The sequence below is a fragment of the Camelus ferus genome, chromosome 11, assembly GCF_009834535.1.
Source record: "Camelus ferus isolate YT-003-E chromosome 11, BCGSAC_Cfer_1.0, whole genome shotgun sequence".
Taxonomy (NCBI): Eukaryota; Metazoa; Chordata; class Mammalia; order Artiodactyla; family Camelidae; genus Camelus; species Camelus ferus.
The window spans coordinates 13,181,306-13,200,498 of NC_045706.1; the positions used below are offsets into that span (position 1 = coordinate 13,181,306).

Consider the following 19,193-nt stretch of genomic DNA (forward strand, 5'->3'; position numbering starts at 1 on the left):
AAGGCAATGTGAGCACGAGGAAAGAGACCTGGGGGATGCTTGTATAAGCCAAGAAATGGGAAAGGTTGCCAGCAACCACCAGCAGGAGAGAGGTGAGGACAGGGTCTCCCTCACAGCCCTGGGAAGGAGCCAACCCTGTGACATCTTGGTCTTGGACTTTTCCGCCTCCAGAGCTGTGAGAAAATAAGTTTCTACTGTTTAAGCCACATCGGTTGTGGTACTTTGTTATGGCAGCCCCAGCAAACCAATATGGCCACCATGTGGCCTCTGCCCAGCTTCATTTCTGCTGTTCCCCTGATGCCATCTCATCCCAAAATTGCTTTGGTTGAAGGACACATAGTTCTGGAATGAACCGGCTCTTTTCTCTCTTCTGAGCTTTTGCACCTGTGGTTGCCCCTGCCAGGGATGTCAGCTGCATCTATCTCCGGCTGAGGAACCCACTGAGGTCCCTGCCCTCGCGCTCTGAGACTCGTTTTCCCCCATCCCTCCCTGCTCCTCCAGCCACATTTGCTCCTCCATTCCAGATCCCACAGCAAACTCTCTCTGCACTCAAAGCCTGTGACACTGGACGTATCTTCCACACTTTCAGTCCCAGATCCTACTCTCCAAAGTTTCTCAGACCTGAATAAATAAATGCAGGGACACCATCCTTGTTAAAAATTCTCATACCCTTGGGGACACTCCCATTAACCTCAATTTATTGCACATCAACTCAGGAAACAAAACTCTTGCTGCGAATTACCGCCACAAAGAGAACATTTTGCCCTTATAACTGGCTGAAAAAAAGATTATCGTCAAAATCAAAACACAAAATTAATAAATTCCCAGGCAAGAGTACGCCAGGAGCCCTAGGATGAGAAGGCTCCACTTTGAGCATCATGGAAATCCTGTGTCCTGGCAGAGTTTTACCGAGGTGCATGGGAGGACCACCTGGGGGCTTTTCAAAAAGACCCATACCTGGGATTGTTCTTGAATTGGTTAGAGTGGGGCCTGAGGTCCACTCCCCCTCTTTTTTAAGCTTGCAGGTGGTTCTGGTTTGCCAGCTCATGGCACACGCCTGGTACTCCCAGAGCTGCCTCAGCTAGTCCCATGAGCCCTCGGATGCCCCTGGAGGCAGGGCTTGCCTCGAGCACCGTGGAGTGAGCATGCAGGGCCTGAATCGATGGGCACGAAGCCCACCCTAACAAGCACTGCTCTGCATCCTCCCGTCTTCCGATAGCTTTGGGTCTGGGGTCAGACTGTGGCCACCACTCCTTAGGGTGCCTCCCTCATCTTGCAGCATCTTACAGTTAACTTAAGGATGGAGCCTTCTGTTCTGGTGGCGCTGTTAATTGTCCTGTTAGAGCCTTAAGACAACAATACCAGGAAGGAAGGGCCGGGCTGTGGCTTCCATTTTACAGATGAGAAAGCCAAGGTCCAGGGAAGTGGAAAGTCCTTGCCCAAGGTCACCAGGCTTGACTAGAATGCTGACTGCTGGCTCAGTGCCTTATCCTGTTGCTTCCAACCAGACGGAATGTCCTTCTGAGTGTTATGTTAAACTGAATATGAATGGGGCATGTTTTCATTGCTCCAAAGACCTTATCCATGTGCATTCTGAACAATGCACCACCTCTGTTTATATCAAAGATGGCTTTTTGTTGTTGGTTTGCTCAGTTCATCATCCAAACAAGTCCAAAGATCACATGTAATTGTTTTGCTCCTTAAATCCACTCCTTCTCTTTTAGAGAAAGAAGACAAATCTTTTGTCGTCACAAATGAAATGTTGGGCAATGGAATAAACTCCTGCATCAAGCTAATTTTGGTGTTGGCCGCAAATACAAACAGCAAAAGATCTTTTCAGAGAGCTCGAGAGAGAGTAGATATTAATGAAAATGAAATTGTAGCAAAACGAGCAGTTTTATTTTGTTTCACCTCTATTGTTTAAAAAACAAAACAGAACAAAGTCTAATCAAGCCGGCCACATGCAGCCCCTGAAATCTGGATGAGTGGGGCTGAGCATGGACTCCCCAGCGGTGGCGGGAAGTGAAGGTTCCATAGCCACGCTGATAAGTCCAAGGTATCACAATTATAACTTCTTTTGTGTTGTGATTCCTACTCACTTTGTGTGAAACTCAGGATTTAAGCTACTTTAAGTAGTTCAAAATGGAGTCACAGTGGCCAATGTGAACTTCCACATTAGTTGTTTCGAAACGTCTGCAGTAGGACTGTGAGTGTCTTAGAGCAATAAACTAAGAGTGGTATTTTAGATAAGAAATTTGATGGGCAACATACATCACTGGAACTGAAGGAGCAACTGACAGAGATAAGACACCCTGGGAGTAACTGTTACACCTACTGACACAGCCTGAAAAAGAGACCCCTGAGCCCAGCTCCTCACTGGAGGACCCAACCCCTCGGTGCTGAGCTGCTGCAGGTGGAAGCTGCTGGAGCCTCTGTCAGAGCAGAGGGCAACTTTCCGTTTATGCTTGTCTCGGGACCCGTGGCTGGTCGGGGACCACCGTTCGTGCTGATGCCTCCTTCCCAGACTTCCTCTTGGAGGGGTTTGTTACCCGCTTTCCTGTTTCCCTTACTCTGACTAAGCTGTGTGGTGTGCTATGTGTGTGCAGTTAACCAAGTGATTTGTTAATTGAATACTGACTACTTTTCCAACATCTCCAGTCCCGGGATTCTTACCTGTCCCTACTGCTGGGCCCTGTGACACACACAAGGTCCGTGGCTGTGATCTTGGAACCTGCTGTTCTCTGCCTTCCTGGGATTTTTCTCCAGCTGTTTATCTGATAAAAGGACCTGTGCTCATTGGAGGAAAGGGACCTGGGGGGAGAGAGCAGGAGGCTGGCCCTGCTCCAGCTCAAGTCTCCATCAGCTGCCTTCCTTCCCTGTCCCCAGAGCATACGGTCACCACTGCACCTGCGGTCAAGACCAAGGTCACTCAAGGCTCAAGACAGGGCCTCAGCTGAGAGCATATGGTGTGGCCAACAGCCTAGGGGAGCCTCCCCCACTGCACTGTGTGGTCTTCTCAGCTTCCTCCTCATTTTAAAATTTTCCCCCAAAGTCATCGGCCACATCTGTTAGTCTGGGGACCAGGTGAGACAGGCTATCCTTGACCAGGGAAGAGGCCTCCCACGTGGCCAACCAGTCCCCGCCCCCTGCATTATACTTGCTTCTACCCCGCCCTCAGATGGTCTCATCACCTCTCACCTGTGTAGCTGCGGGGGCCTCCTCCTCCTCGCTGGCCTCCCAGCCTGCCGTCTCAGTCAGTTGTTCTCCTGCAAGCCTGGGCCTAGAACCAGCGGCTCTGTGGAGCCTTCCCCATCTTGCTCCTCCCCCTCCTGGGCCCCCCCATTCCTGGGATATACCTTGCTTTTTGCACCATGGGGCAGCATGGCAGTGTTTATCTGGGTGCTGGGCTCCCTACTACCGTTCACGCCTCGAACACTGAATCCAAGTCGGCGAAGTCGGCTTCCCTCTCCCTCCAGTGCCCCACCCAGAGCTGGTGTTTGGTAGTGTTTGCAGGACCTGCATCCCATTGATTGAGCCCTTTTGCCCACAGTGTGCTACCTCACCCGGGGTGTGAGGTCACGGCCAGCACTGAGCAAACTGTGACAAAGGGGCCCCAGCCCTGGGCACCGTCCTCTTCTGCTCGGTGCCTCCACCCTCCCCACCCCAATTACCACCATTTCCTGAGCATCCACCTTGTGCCCTTTACTGTGAGGCCTTTGCTACAGTCGCTCCTTGAGTCCTCACCACACCATCTACTTTCAAGGCATAGCCTGGAGTTCACTCACACTCGAGTTTGAGGCTCCATAACAGCTTGACGTGCTGGGAGCTAGGAGCAGAAGCCGGGTACTGACACTGCTGCGGTGGGGGGTGGCCAAGACGGGGGACACTCAGGGCAGTGGCCTTCCTGGTCCTGTACAGCCCCTGGGGATGATCATGGGATAGGCTGGGCCACCTTGAAGAACACCCCCACCCCCGGGTGCAGAACATCTGTGTCGGCAAGGCCCATGGTGAGGTCTGATTGGCTGAGTGCTCCCGGGGTGGCAGAACAGTCCTCCTCCAGCAGGGTCTGCACTGGGCGCTCCTCTCTGAAGCCACCCCCTGGAGCCCAACTCATCGCCCGGTCCTGCCCTGGGACAGCGCCTGCCCAGCAGGCAGAGAGGAGGCTATGAGGCAACCCCGGCCGAGGGCCAGCGGGGGCTGGAAGTCTGTCTGTGCTCTGCAAGTGTGCCCACCACAGTCTCTGGGTGCTGGAGCCCCTTAACCTCACCGAGAGCCAGAGCCACCAAGTGGTGCCATCGCCACCAAATTTACTACCACAGAGAGGCCATGCCATAGCATGGCCTTTCTGTGATTTCTCAAGGTGATGGCAGAGTCAGGGAGAGGCCCTGGGACCAGAGTGAGTCCTGCCAGGACACTGATCCACCCTGTGTGCTTGGACAGTGACCTCTCCTCTCTGGGCCTTTGTTTCCTCACCTGTAAGATGAGGGGCGGGGCCAAAGGCTCTGCTGAGGCCCCACCCCCAGGCTCTAGTTCTGCCGCTCGTTCATCGCCAGCGCCTCCGGTGAGAAGACAGTGGGCACGAGGACCAAGGAAACTGGGAAGAAAAGGGGTGGTCACTGGAGGTCAAGGGCAGGAAACCCAAATAGATGGAAATGTGCAGGACATTTAAAAATACTTCTCAAATGTCCCACGGGGCAGCTGACATCAGCGACAGATGCTGTGAATGGATTGATGCAGGAACGTATTTTATTGGTTGTTAACACGGCACCTGTGTCATGCCTGGAGTTTCACAGGGCGTGAGAGTGAGCAGGACATCTTCTCTCATGGTGTCTTCACTTCAGAAACTGCACCTGTGGAGAAAAATGAACGCTTTTTCAGTGCTGGGCATCCTTACACAGCAATTTGAGTTGTAAAGCAAAAATAATTGCTGATTTTACAATTCAGAAGGATGAGGGCAGCACGAGGGTGGAAGCTTCACACAATTCCAGGAGAGCTGATTGCCTGGGGCTCCCAGAGGGAGGGGCTGGCGCGGTCCCAGGACTAGGTCAGCTGTAGCTTAGAAGTGGCCCCTGGCCTCTGGGTCCTCGGGTGGCCAGGACTGTGGGCTCCTTGAGGCAGAGACTGACCTCTCCCAGCTCTCCTTCTCCACAATACATTCGCCCAGCCCCATAAACCCAGTGGATTGGTTTACAGATGGACTCACTCTTGGCCCAGCTACTCTGGGGAACCCACTCAACCTTATAGCAGCTTGAGAAAATACAGTAGCCACAGTATGTTGAGCTCTTACGAGCTGTGGGCAAGGACCCGAACTGGTTCACTCGTGTGAGCTTCACCAGCACCACACACATGTGAGGAGGTGTTGTTATGAGTCCTCCATCGCAGGAAAGGAAACTGAGGCAGGGGGGCTCTCAGTTACTATGTGGAAGAACCAAGATGCCAATACAGGTCCATCTGATGTTCCACATTTCCTATGGTGGGGTCACCTTCAAACCTTCCTTGAGCTTGCCTTCCAAACCTGGAGTTGGGGGCCTGGCTCTCCCCCTAGTTTCCCCCCTCCCAGCCTTCCGGCGGTGACACTGGGCTGGTTACTTGAGTTTCAGCATGGGTGTTTTTGTTTGAAAAGAGGGCGTAGCTCCCTCCCATGTCTGGTGAGAATCCCATGTCAATAGCGCAGCATCTCATGACAATAAACGTAAAAAAGCTTTATAATTAATTTAAAAACAACGCAGGTCGGGAGGGTATAGCTCAGTGGTAGAGTGCATGCCTAGCATGCAGGAGGCCCTGGGTTCAATCCTCATTAAAATACTTAGTACCTCCATTAAATAGATAAATAAACTTAAAACAACAACAACAACAATAATGCCGATGTAAGTGGTTCTCCTTATGGATCTTCCAAGAACCACGGGCTTCTCTCACCACATTTGATCTCTGAAGTGTCAAGCTCTTTCCTCATCTTCACCCCCTTTCTCTTTTGTATTTTATCTGTTTTTCCTGGAAGCCCTAACCCTTATCTCCAATCATATTCCAGGTCCTCGTCCCTCCCGCACCAAGCCGGGTCCCCTGCTAGCACCCTTCCAAGTCAAAACCCCGCATCCAGAGAGATGCCTCAGGGCCCCCTTCCCTCCCTCACGGCCTCCCCGGCCCTCTGCCGGCCTCCCCGGCCACTCTCCTTGGGCACCTTACAGGGAGTTCTTAATTCTGTCCTTTGATCTTTCATGGGAACCATCTGTCTAATTTTTCTCAACAGCTACTCTGTAAACAACAGAGCAGGCCCCGTCTTTGCCCCTCCCCCTGTCTGCCAGGCATATCTGGAACATCAAAAAGTCAGGGAGGAAGTGTTGGGGTAAAGAGAAATCAAGAGGGGAACTACGTTTTTCTTTTGAGTCCACGTCACCAGTGGGATCCCTGTCAGTTTCCTTGATCAGACTTGAACCCTCGCTGAGGTGACTGGAAAAATCTGAGGGGGGATCTGAGAGGAGGTTGGATAAAGTCTTGATTTTCTTTAGCCTCCCCATTATTATTATCATTATTTAAAAATGTTATTTATTGGCTGTTTTCTTAACAGCAACATAATTGAATAATTCAACAAATTCAGCGTTTTTACCCCACAAACTCATTTGTGAGGTTTGATGTTGGTTTTCTCTTCCTCCTGGGTTGGCAGGCAGGGAAGCTGCCTTCAGGCTCCTGGAGGGTCCTGGTGGCAGCTGATGGACGCAGGGCCTTGGTCATGGCCTCGGGTACATTCTGTTCCATTTCTAGAAGGCCATGGCCTTTCTGCAGAAAATCTGGAAGGTACAATGTGCCCTGGCTGATTTGGTCTTGCATTTCTCTCCTTTCTCAGGTCTACCTACGAGCAAGTCACCTCCTGGGAACGCCCTGCATTTGAAAGATTCCAGTGAGACCACCTTCTTCAGACACGATTTTAACCACACAGGATCCAGGCAACAAGTCCACTTCCTAACGGGCCCTGGGGAACTGACCTTAGATCCCCAGTGTCCTCTGATGGGGGCCGGCCGGCGAGGCCTTGGCTGCATCCCCAGCCTGCGCAGGGCTCCCCACCAGCCTTCTCGATGCTATGCTTTTGCTGAGAGGACCTTCTTGTTCTGCTGACCACCTGCCTGGGCCCGCCCCTCTGTCCTCTCCTCACAGAGACAGGGAGGACCTCACAGGGGCCATCCAGCTTAAGACTGTGAAGTTTGCCAATCCATTGCCTGCCTGGGGGAGTGACGTTCCCTGAGGCCTGAGTTTAGGGACCCCACCTAACCTCCCAAACCTCCATCAGTGACCAAATGCCCAGGATCCCCTGCCCACCAAGCCACATGGGGGTGTCCTGCTGGCTAGACTTGGGGTCATTACCCTCACATCCCTGCAGCTGCAACAACTGGGGACATATTGGGTCAGGATGAAGATTCTGCAAGTATTGTCACCTCAGCTCTCTCTTGTCTTATCTCAAAACTTACATCTTCTGCTAACACTGATTTCTTTTTCCTTCTATTATCCTGAACGTTCACTGATCTTGCCCTCTTTAACATGTAGCTACTCTCTAGCCCATATTTATAACCTTATACCTTCAGAAATTATTTCTTATTTCTCTTTTTTATTTTCCATCCTTAGCTTTTGTTGAAGGCAGGGCCATGTCTTCTGTGCCTCCCACAGGGAGTGCTGAGAACACCCAATGGAAATGGTCTGCAATCTATCAGCTGTTTATTCGTCTGGGGAAAACGGGCCCCAGATAGGTGTTGACTCTTCTGGCTGAGCTGTAACTGACTTTCTGGGGTGAGTCTCCAGGACAAATACAAATCCTTAGGCACACATCCTTAGGCACAAGCCACCAAAGATACGTACTCCGTCTTATCCTCTCCCTTTTGCATGGTGATCTTGGCTGCACCCACTTTAGGGAGGGTTGAGTTTACCGCGTTGTTATTCCAAAGAAACTTGACTTTCTCAATGGTTCCAACATGGAGATCTGCGTCAAACTCGCTGAAATGGGTGGAGCCCGGTTTGATAATCCCCCCTGAAATAGAGAAATAGACACATTCTCATTCACTGAAACAAGTTCTAAGGACCATAGGAGGCCATGTCACTCTTTTCTACTCTAGATTAACAGGATGATTTTCCCAAATTAACTCTCAAATAAGGGTTAGAGAAATGAAAAAGTCACCTATATGCCGGCAGCCTCAAACTATTAATTGAAATGTTGTTTCCTCAAATTTAATTTCCCCGTAAAACTTTCTTATAGAAAACTCCGCAATTCCTTCATATTATTTTTTTTCTGGTAGAATTATTTGTACAGTGATGAGTTATCCACTTAGTTTAAAACAAGCATGTGTCACTAGGCTAATCAGAAAACATGACATCCGGGATAATATTAGATTTATTTAAAAAAATCTGATCTGTTGAGAGAGGAAGAATTAAATGCCTGGATTCATAATAGAGAAAAAGAACAATTGTTAGCAGAAGTCTGAAATTAACTTCAATACATAAAGTAAGTAATTAAAAAGCCACTGATAAAGAGATGACGTGCATTTCAGCGCATGGATGCAAAGGCCGTGAAAGTCATCAGGTGAGATGTGATACTAAAAAGGGGAAATTTACTTGAAGACATTGTATTGTTGAGTATTTCCCCTATTTCCAAACAAAGCCACTTTGATTTGACCAGTGGCTGTTCTTCCAGAGAGTGTTACAGAAACTCCGTATCTCCAGCCTGCACAGGGCACAGAAAAGAGTTCCATTTATTCATGCACAAAATAGCTGACTCCAATCTCAGATTCCTGTCCCCATCCTTACACTGAGGCATCAAAGTATGAGAAGTTCTATGTGTTAGTCTACAACTCAAACTAGGCCAGAAGGAGAAGTACATATCGGTAGCATCCCCTTCTAGACTTGCCCCACCCAGTAAAGGGGCCACTAGCCACATGTGGCTGCTTACATTTAAACTCAAATTAAATTGACTAACAAATCAATTCCTCACTTTCCCTACATTTTAAGTGCTGCCTTGCCACTTGTGGTTAATGGCTACTGCATTAGACAACACAGAGCACGTCCATCAGGGTTGGAAGGTCTGTTGGATGGCTCTGCTCTAGAATGACAGAACTTTGAGTTCGGGTGAAGAGAGAAGGAACCAGGACTTGTCCCCACAAATGAAAAAGTCACTCAAAATTGCAGTCCTGTGAGCCTCAAGGGCAAAGCCTGTCTTCTCTCTGCCTCTCCAGGACCCTGCGCAGTCTCTGACATAGTGGTCATCCAGATTTATACCTGAAGGGCTGTCCCAGTGTCCATGAGTGCACACACATGCACACGCACACACACACACACACAAACACACACACACACACAAACCTACACACGTATGACCACACACTCAACATACACACACCCACACATGCACACACGGATGTAAACACACACATCTTTTGCCTAACTCCTTATTGTCCTTATACATCCTCAGAGCTGTTCTCCCTGTCCCTTCCTCTGGTCAGGGCCAGGTCCTCTTGTCACAATGTCACAGCAGCAACTCGTGGAGCCCAGCACACTTGTGGTTGCTGGCTCAGGTCCTGTCTTCTCTGCCGGGTTATATATTTCATGCTAGACCCCACATCCCCCACGTCTGGCATAGTCTGTGGCTCATAAATAAATGTTAGTCGAGGAATGAATATATGGTTTTTGAATATTTAATTTGTTGCTTTAAAATATGGGCAAGTATTTCGTGCATCACTACATCAGAAGGATTGATTAACCAATGCCTTTTTTAAAAAAATGTATACAGTGATGGAAACGTTCTATGTCCTGATTGTGGAGATGGTTACATGACTATTCATTTATCAAAACTCATGGCACTATACACTACACAGGGTGACTTTTGCTATATATAAGTTATACCTTAATATATATAAGATATATTTATGTATTTATATAAACACAGCGTCTTTTTACAGTGAACATCTTAGGGAACTATCACAGGGCAGATTGGCACAAAGTGGCTGAAACATGCCCAGCTCTACCCTATGTCCTAGCCCATTTAGCAGAATTTGGAGAGAAATTTCCCCTTCCTGATTTCCTTCTTGAGAGGACTCCTAGATTTGTCAATTTTTTTTTTTGAAGGTTTGATCAGAGCAGCTGAAAAGGCATGAACATAAATGTTGAAAATAAAAGTGAGCATTCATATAAAGATAGAGACTTATTTGAGCCAAATAACATCAGAACTGCATTTGAATGTCAGTTCCACCACTGATTAGTTGTGTGACCTTGGGCAAGTCATTTCCTTCTCTCAGCCTTTTCCTTTACTTCTGAAGATTAAATGAGAACATGTAAAGCACTCTGCACAGTAGTTTGAGATAATTGGCATTTAATCTGTGCTTTCTACAGTAATTACATTAGCATTATAATAATTACATTATGTGAATACACTTTGTTGTCATAATTTACAGGCTTTGCTTGGGTTAAAAGGATGCTTTAGGTGTGATGGCGGCTGGGTTTCTTCTGCCAGCCAAGGCAGCGGAAGCAGACCTTTTGTGTTCTATCCTGCCATTGATTTCAAAGAGAAGGGGGTAAGGGAAGGACAATAGGACTGTTCGTAATTGTGTTTGTTCATGTTCACATTAGCCTTACTCTGCATCTTCCTGGGTGCCCAGTCCTGCTGAGACACCCACATCACCAGAAAACAGGGATCTGGGGAGGATGGATGGGGACAGAGGTGGGAGAAGCAAAGGGAACAAAGCCACCACCTCCCCTGCCCCAAAGACAGGCTTCTGGGGGGCTTCCTAAAGTGTCCAGTGCAGGTTCTAACCGGCTCTGCCACAGCCGAGGGGATGGACTCCTACGGGCCAGCTCCAAGCAAGGCTGCTGTCTTATACCATGTTCTGGGGTCACTGGCAATAAAACCTGGGGCCCTGGCCCTCAGGTCTTACCCGTAATCCTGCCCAGGCTTGGAGTCCTGCTCCCTGCTTCTCCTAACATGCGGGCCCCCAGGCTGTGGCCGATGAGGTGGACTTGGGTAGGTGAGTAGGTGTAGTTCGACTGGAGAGGGGAGATTGTATTTTCAGGACATTTCTGGGCTGGGTTTTTGTAGCATGCCAACCTAACACCATTACTCTTCTGCTGAAAACCTTCCATGGCTCCCATTGGCCTCAGGGTCAAGCCCAGCTCATCACGAGGGCCTCAGAGCTTTCCTGACTGGACACCTACTCTTCTAGATGCTTTTTTGGCCAAACCCTTTGTGGAACTTTCAGGCCCTCAAATACACCCTAATCTCTCATCTCAGGGTCTGGTTTGGACTCCTCTCCCTGTTGTCAGCCAGCCCCTCAACCACTTGCCCAGTTCATGTCAACACCGTCTAGCCATCAGCCTTCAGTTTTAAGGTGAATTTTAGAGTTTTAGAATTAAGACTCTGAGAGAGAGAGACTGATTCTCTCTATTTCCTCTTTAAACATATAACCCTCAGCTGCTTCTTTACCCAACCTCTGCAGCAGCCCACCTGCCACTCACCTGGAGCGTGGCCAGCATCCAGGCCAGCTGGGCGCCCACCACCCGCACGCCTGCATGTTGGTGGTCTGGGAGCCTTTCCTCCAGTCCACAGAGATGCAGTTCACCTCCTCCACCTTGAACATGTTCTGGTGTTGGAGAGACACCGGGGGGTTATCATGGGGGCTCGTGACACCACATCCAACCAGCGTTCAGAAACGGCCGCCAAGAGTCACTACTGGCCGTTCTTCTGTCCCTTCTGAGCTGGAGTGCTGAGATGAACTTGAGTTTGTTAGGAATCCTGTTGCCAATAGGAGTTATCCCTCAGGGAGGATGCTATGAGAAAGACAAATATCAATTCCCTCTCCAGTTTAGCAATTAATTAAAAGCTGGCCACTCTTCGTTTTTTTCCCTGATCAAATTCAATACGGTCGATTCAATAAGGTGACTGAAACAACCACGTCCATCAAAGAGCCCTGTTTCGAAAAGAAAAGGTCTCAAGTTCAATCTCTGGTGGCCAGTATCAAAATGATCTTCTGGATTTGGCCACTAGAGGTCCCTTCAGCCTCTTGGCAGTGCCTGGGCTTGCCTTCACCCCAGTCTGCTGGGCGTTTACGGAGGTTTTATGGTGGGAGCGAAGTGTCACTATTTCCCCAGTTGAGACAGCACAGGACTTCATGGAGAAAACACACACACTGCAGATGCATGAAAAATAAAACTGCACTGACTTAAAAGAGAAGAATTCTGAAAGGGAAACTTCTTGGATGTCAAAGGAGCGGATAATATCCTTGGAATTTCTGCCAGGTAGCACGTATGACCAGCTTAAATTTAAAATAGTACTATATATTGACACAACATTGTAAAATGACTATTACTCAATAAAAAAAAAGTTTAAAAATTTTAAAAATAAAATAAAATACAAAGAAAAAAATAAAGTAGTACTATATATTTAACATCCACGTAGAATCTCTTCACTTACACGATACTAATATGTGTGATTACACACACATGGATACCGACAGTTGTTTTCTCAGGACTTTAATTTTTTTTTAAAATAAATCAGAGGGATTTTATTTTGCTAAATTTAAGTATCTGTTACAAAAGAATTCAGAACAGCCTGGAAATCTCATGTCAAACAGAAAACTCTATCCAGGAAATTACAGTTTTTATGGTACACCAAGATTATAAAGCCAGTTAATTCCAGTTCTGGCCAGTTCATCACAATAAGAAAATATATGCATTTCCTGTACTAGTCCTTGTATGGAAAGATCGGTCTTATTGAGTAATAAATCACATATAAAGAATAGTAGAATTTTATAGATGGTGCAATAGAATTGAATATAAATGGAAAATCAACCTTGGGATCTGGTTGACAAAAGACAGAGTTTACAGGATTTGTTTCCAATGTGGTATACAAACATTTTCCCAACAGGACTTTAATTTTTAAAGCAACCCTGAGGAATCTCTTACAAGCCTGGAAAATTGGGGATATAAACTATATCTTACAGTTTATACATTAACATATTTATTCATGATGGGGCCGAAGAGGTACCAAGACTTAAATGCCTGGTAAACCAAGGTCAAATATAGAATGATTTTCATCTTCTGGGTGTGTAATTTCTCCTGTTGACATTTTAGGTCGGAGTTATTAATGTGTGTGTGGAAGGCAGGCTGCTACGGTAAATTCTTAGGTGTCAGAAAAATAGATTGAATCAGTGTTCACATGGAAAGACAGGAAGGTGGTATATTATGTGTGTATTTGTGTGTGTGTGTGCCTGTGAACATGTGAGTTTGTGTGTGTGTGTACACGTGTGTCCTTATGTTGTCTGTCCTTCTGACCGAAAGCTGCTCTATTACAGTGGCTTTTGCCACTTTCCATTCTTCTACTTTGATCACCCGGTCAGTCTTAGTTGTCTGTAGCTCAAATAAGTGGTCAGAGCATGCATCTCTGACTCTCAGGGACGTGGGAAAGACTTGAATAAAAGGAATATAATCCCTCATTTATAGGAATACAAAGTAGCCTCGCTGAAAATGGAAGGAGATGACATTTAGGCTTGATTTAACCAGAAATGAGATAGTGGAAGTGTTTGTTCTCATAGCAAATGTCATTGCTTCAGACTACAGATGTAGTCCTGAAATGTGAAGGGGATTTTTATTTTTACGAAGAGGCATTTTTATTGCATAGAGGTACCTCAGTGTGCCAGGATTTCTTGTTTTGGAGCTCACTAATTGCGATCGCTTAAAGGGAGGCAAGGATGTTAGCGGGAAGTAGCAGCAGTGGCCCTCAGTCCTGGCTGCAGGGGTTAGAGCCGGACCCTACCTTACACATGTTCACCAGCCAGCTCTCACCTCCCTTGTCTACAAAGCCGTGGGTGATGAACCGGGTCTTCCCGTCTGTTTGAAAATTGGATGCCTCAGTCGTTGATGGACCAGAGGGAAGGAGAATCTGTGACAAACACAGAAGGGTTGCACGTTTTTGTAGCTGAGCCACTCAGGGCTGTCTCTTTCTTTCCTATCGCTGCCTGTCCCAATGCCACAAATTTTCAAAACTTAACAAAAAGCCACCTCTTCCAGGAAGCCCACCCTGATCTCCTTTCCCCTGCCTCACGTCCCCAAGTCAGGAATCACTGTCTCCACTGGGTCTGGATTGCTCTTTGCCCCTGACCAGAATCAAATAAGCAATTAGAGTTTCTAACAAATATGAATCATTCATTCATTCAAGCCAACATTTTTACAGGAGACCTACTCTGTCCAGGTCTGGCTAGGCCTAGGGGCAGCTGGCAGGAAAGGGTAGAGGAGGAGGGTGCAGAGGTAAGGAACTCCCGATTCCCAAGTGAGTCTACACCTCACCCGATTACAATGGTGTTAAAATGGCAGAGGTCTCACCTGAAAGTTGTTTGCGTTCTCGTTGGTGTAGAGCCCAAAGCGGGTGCCTATCTTCTCGGGACTCCAGGGGAGAAGGTTCAGTGGCCTGATTGTGGTGCTGGCCCAGGGCTGAGAGTCAGAGAAGCACCTGATGGGATCATAGCAAACTTCCTTTCCTGTAGAGAAAGGATAACTCCATTCAGGGATTAGCTCCCAAGGCTGGGCCGTGAGACATCACTGTCACTCAGGCCTGGTCACTCTTCTGCTTGGGGACGACGCAGACACCTGCCTCTGCCCCATCTACTCTCTTCTTACCTCCTCGCCCCTGACCCCTTGCCCTATGCCCACCTTATGATCTGGGAACAGTCCCACTGAATCCCACAGAGACGTCTCTGCTCAGAACCACCAACAGAACTGAAAAGTTCTATGTTCCATTCCCAGCTCTTCCAGTGTATTTATTTGACCAATATGATAATGGATACTGATGCATCAATATGTTAACCCAGGCAGGTGTTTAATGCTTTACCTAGAAAAGTCTGGCCTTGGGCACCCTGGGCATGTTGGGGAGATGCTCTGAAGTGGGTCCTGCTCAAACTGCCTCCTCTCCCAGGCAGGGCAGCCCCACCCACCTCTCTCTGGAACCTTAGAGAGGCTGGAAGGCTTGCCGTGGCTGAAGCTTTCTCTGGCCAGTGCCGGGATGTTGGATTTAAGCCCTTCCCAAGGGGCAGGTATGATGCTTCTCATCTTTGGCTGCTCCCAGCAGGAAAAGCACGATTGTCCAGATGCTCACCATCTATAATAAATTCAGATATGGCCAGAGCAGTGAGCAAACACCCAGGAGTTCAAGGCTTTTTGCCTTACCTCCCTCCACAGCTGGTGGGAGACTCACCCTGTTCGATGTTCCGGGCCATCCTTCTGGATCAGTTGGCCAGGTCATTTTTTTTTTTTATACTGGAGCAGTATCATTTAGACGCTGCTTCAAGGGAACAGCAGGTGGTGATAGAACTCACTGTGTGAACTTAATATTTTAATCTGCACAAACACACAAAACAAAATCATTAATAGAGGTCAAATCCTCCTAGATGTCTTGGAAGATGAAAAAACGCTTAATTAAAAGGAGGCGAAATGTCTCTAACTTTGCACCTATGTACCTGTGCATGTAATTATGAGCCGAGTGGGCCCCACTGTCCAATTTTTTATTTTATCACCTAGTACTTTACAAATTCTGGTATGGACACTGCAGCAAACTCTGATAATGGAGGGTCGTATTTCTCACTTAGAATAGATGGAAGTGCCTTTCCAAATCGCTGACAGTGAAGGGAACGGTCTGATGAAGGAAATCTCCTTCTGTCTGTCTGTCTGTCTCTGGCAGTCTAATGATACTTGAGTACATGAACTTTGGAGACAGAGTTCAACAGCCCATGAAATAGCCTCTAACCACCATCCCCCATTAGCTGGTGTCCCAGTTACCTGTTGCTATTGGATGAGCCAACTCAAAATGCAGTGGTTTAAAACAACAGCAAGTATTATATTATCCTGTTATAATTTTGAATAGTTGGGTTCAGGAGCCCCTAAAAGTCCATGTCACCAGACCACACACAGTTGGTTGTGTTTCCCCAGACCCTCTGAAGGGTGCACACCTGTCCTGTAAGACTTTACCCTCTGAGGCGGTCACGAATCTCCCGCTGACCAGTGCATCTGTGAGCAGTGTGGCTGGTTCACACGACAGTAAGATAAACCTTCATGTGGCAAACACCATGGTGTCCTACCCTACCCCTGAGTTAAACATACCTCAGTGTCAAAGTTCACACTGCTCCTGAATAACCAGGACATTGGGCTGGAGGGCTCTCCTGTGAAGAAGACAGGAAGGGCTTCCCCTAGAGTAATAAGGAAGAGCAGCCAAGATTTATCGAGGCTTAGTATGTGCAGTCAGAGGACTTTACAATACAAAGTTAAAAATCATGCTTTACCAGCAACTTGTGTGTCCTTCCAGAGGTATTCTCTGCATTAGGTGTATATATACTATATTTTATTTAAAATATAAATGATTAACACATTCTAACATTGTTTTGCAAACTGATTTCAAAAATTACCTGTGTGTCTTGAAAACCTTTCCTCATTGGTGCATATAGATGTGCTCCGCGTCATTCATTGTTCCACACTGGACGGAAGGACTCCCTGGTGAGGCTTTGAAATAAGAATAACAACTGAAATACGTTGAATGAACTTACATCCTGGTCAAATTCAGTGAGTTAAGGCAGGATTCATATGCACACAAATCTTTGGATCTCTTTTGAAACTATGACTTCATTTCCACCAGACAGCTCTCCGGTCTTCAAGACATATGACTCCTTGAAAGTCACAAAGGTAAAGAATGAGGTCACCAGATATCATCTGCCATGTCCACACGTCCAGACAAAGCTGAGTAGTTGCTTTCCTCCAGCCAGTCAGCTCTGTCCTTCTTTTCTCCTTCAATTTCAAGTTCAGAATGTACAGATACCTTGTCATCTTGTAAAAAAAAAAAAAAGATCTTGTAAATTCTGGGGGAAGAGTAAGTTGGTTCAAGCTGGGTTCTTACAGCCCCTAATTCCAAAGATGTTTTTGTCTTGAGAAAGTAGTTTTTAAAGTCTTTTCCACAGCCTGGACACTCACCTGCATTTGTTTGAACCACAGTTCTAAATATCCCTCAAACTGGCTGAATTTCTCCCTGAGTTTGTTGTAAATGAAAGTGAGATGCAAGACTTAATGTATCACCAGTCAACTACTGACTTCTTTCTTTTTCTTTGATCAGAGATGCCCTGTCTGTGGGAAGTGAATTTAGCTTCCAAGCATAGCTCAGACTTCCCGAAGTCCTTGATGGCTGTTGGTAGAGCCCACCAGTCCTTGTGGGCTGGCTCACAAATAAAAGTCTCAGATCACACAGACCCTGGTGCCAGATGGGGAGCATTAGGCCCAAAAGTCTGCACCCTCTGCAGGGGCCCGGGGAATTTCCATAACAGCCCCAGCTTTCAGAATCCCAGAACACTGGGAACTTCTGGGCCAACTGGAGCAGGACTAAGGTCAAGAAATGATTGGAGCCTGCACTCCATGCAAGTACCAATGGGATTGATTTAAACCCCAAACTTGGGTCAAGTCACTGACCTTCTCAAAGACTTTTGGGGTCTCTGCTTGTCATTGAGGGAGTCTTCCATCATCTGACAGCCACGGGCCTTCAGTCCTCTTTTGCTAACCACATGTGCTTAGTGCCTAGCAGAGTGCCTCACACAGTGGGTGCTCGACACGTGCTTACTGGAGAAATAAACGGTCAATCAAGGCCAACCTAATCCCACCCCCTACAACCCCCTCTCTGAATATTGTCCACCAGATGTAACACATTGGAGTTTGCCAAATACTCCATACTCAGTCCACTATACTTTTGGACAAGCTGTCCCCTCTTGGAATGCCCACCCCTGGTCTTATTTTAGGCTCCCCTGAATACGGAGTCTGAGACAAGGGCTTGGATGCAGAGAGTTTATCTGAAAGGTGACTCCAGGAAGCAGGAGTAAGTGAGTGGAGAGGAGGAGGAAAAGTGTTATTAAAAGGGACTGACTCTGCTGGGCTCTCTGAACCACAGACAGAAAGTGTTAGAATTGTTCATACGATGGGTACCTGGGGCACTGGTTACCTTCTTCCTTTTGCCCGCTGCCCTCCTTTGGGCTGCCCCTGGAGGAAGTAACTTCCCTTTACTTCCCCTTTACCCACCCATCCTACCCCTGCTCTCAACCTCTCTCCCTAAATTGAATGCCAGCCCCTCTGTCCTCCCAGGATAGTAACTCATACTCCCTGACACTGTTGCATCACTGTTTCCTGTGCAGCTCCCACATCAGACTACAAGCTCCTGGAGGGTGAGAAATGTATTTCATCTATTTCACATCCACAGTGCTGACAGCAATGTTTGGAATATAGTCATGGGGGCTCCATAAGCATTTGTTGAATGAAGTAATATATTTAGATTCAGTTCTAATGAAGTGACCAAGTTGGTGCCCCTTCCAGAGAAACTAAAAAAGGAACAAAGTGAGACACTGGTGGCCACTCAGATCCCTTCAGGAGGACTTGCTGCAGGAACAGAGATGACTGACAGCCCAGCTGCCACCCCCTGGGTTCACGGGGGCTCTCACACAGAGGCTGTGCTTCCACTGGCTGCCCTCAAACCCTGACTGAGCGTGGCAAAGGTAGGAGAGAGCCCGTCCACGCCTGCGTGAAGTGGGATTCCTGTAAAGGGCCATCTTCAATTGTGGACTCCTCGCAGACCTGGCCAAGGCTTTTCCAGACCTTTGCTGAGGGCTGGGGTACTTCCCAATCCATCTTTCCCCCCTCTGCCCCTCTCATGACCTGCGCTGAGGCCTGAGGTTTCTCCCACCTATTCCTGCTTTCTCCCCTTTTATCCTTTACAGACATTTCCCTGAATCAATCTTTTGCATGTCTGATCCCATCCTGGCATCTGCTTCTCAGAAGATCCAGCTGACACAGACAGAAATAGACAAGGCAAGGAGTTGAATGAGAAGATTTCAGGTTAGAACTGGAGATTCCTTACTCCTTATCCCTCCTGAGATGTCTGATTAAAGATGATGGATAAAGAGGCAAAGGTGTGTACTTGTCACATGTGCCCACCCTCAGGAGGGTCATTTTGGACCTGGAAATCTGCCTTAAGTGATCAGAACGACATCAGTAACATTAGCAGTGGGCACGATGCCTGTATCAAGGAAACAGTGTTCCCAAGATCAAATGCGAGGTCATATGTAGCAAAATTCAACAGTCATTCTTGGTTCTTCAGACCAACTCCAAATTTTGGATCTAAATCGCATTATCCAAAAGTTTCATTGGAAACT

The 19,193-nt window shown here is 47.5% G+C and overlaps 1 protein-coding gene and 1 long non-coding RNA gene across 2 annotated transcripts in view; one reads left to right on the top strand and one right to left on the bottom strand.

Moving 5' to 3' along the window:
- The window catches only part of LOC116666981, a 14,766-nt gene extending 4,832 nt beyond the window's left edge, over nt 1-9,934 (top strand). The window contains exon 4 of the long non-coding RNA XR_004323777.1: nt 1,725-9,934. This is a non-coding gene — a long non-coding RNA (uncharacterized LOC116666981). The remainder of the gene's footprint in view (nt 1-1,724) is intronic.
- Nucleotides 9,935-10,365: 431 nt separating this feature from the next.
- LOC102514641 (inactive pancreatic lipase-related protein 1) lies at nt 10,366-19,095 on the bottom strand. Its single transcript, XM_032490822.1, is given in 6 exon segments — nt 10,366-11,534; nt 11,537-11,609; nt 13,781-13,906; nt 14,347-14,501; nt 14,955-15,118; nt 15,215-19,095. Coding segments are annotated over 5 exon segments (555 nt in total). The 5' UTR covers nt 15,070-15,118; nt 15,215-19,095; the 3' UTR covers nt 10,366-11,448.
- Between the last annotated feature and the right edge of the window lie 98 nt (nt 19,096-19,193).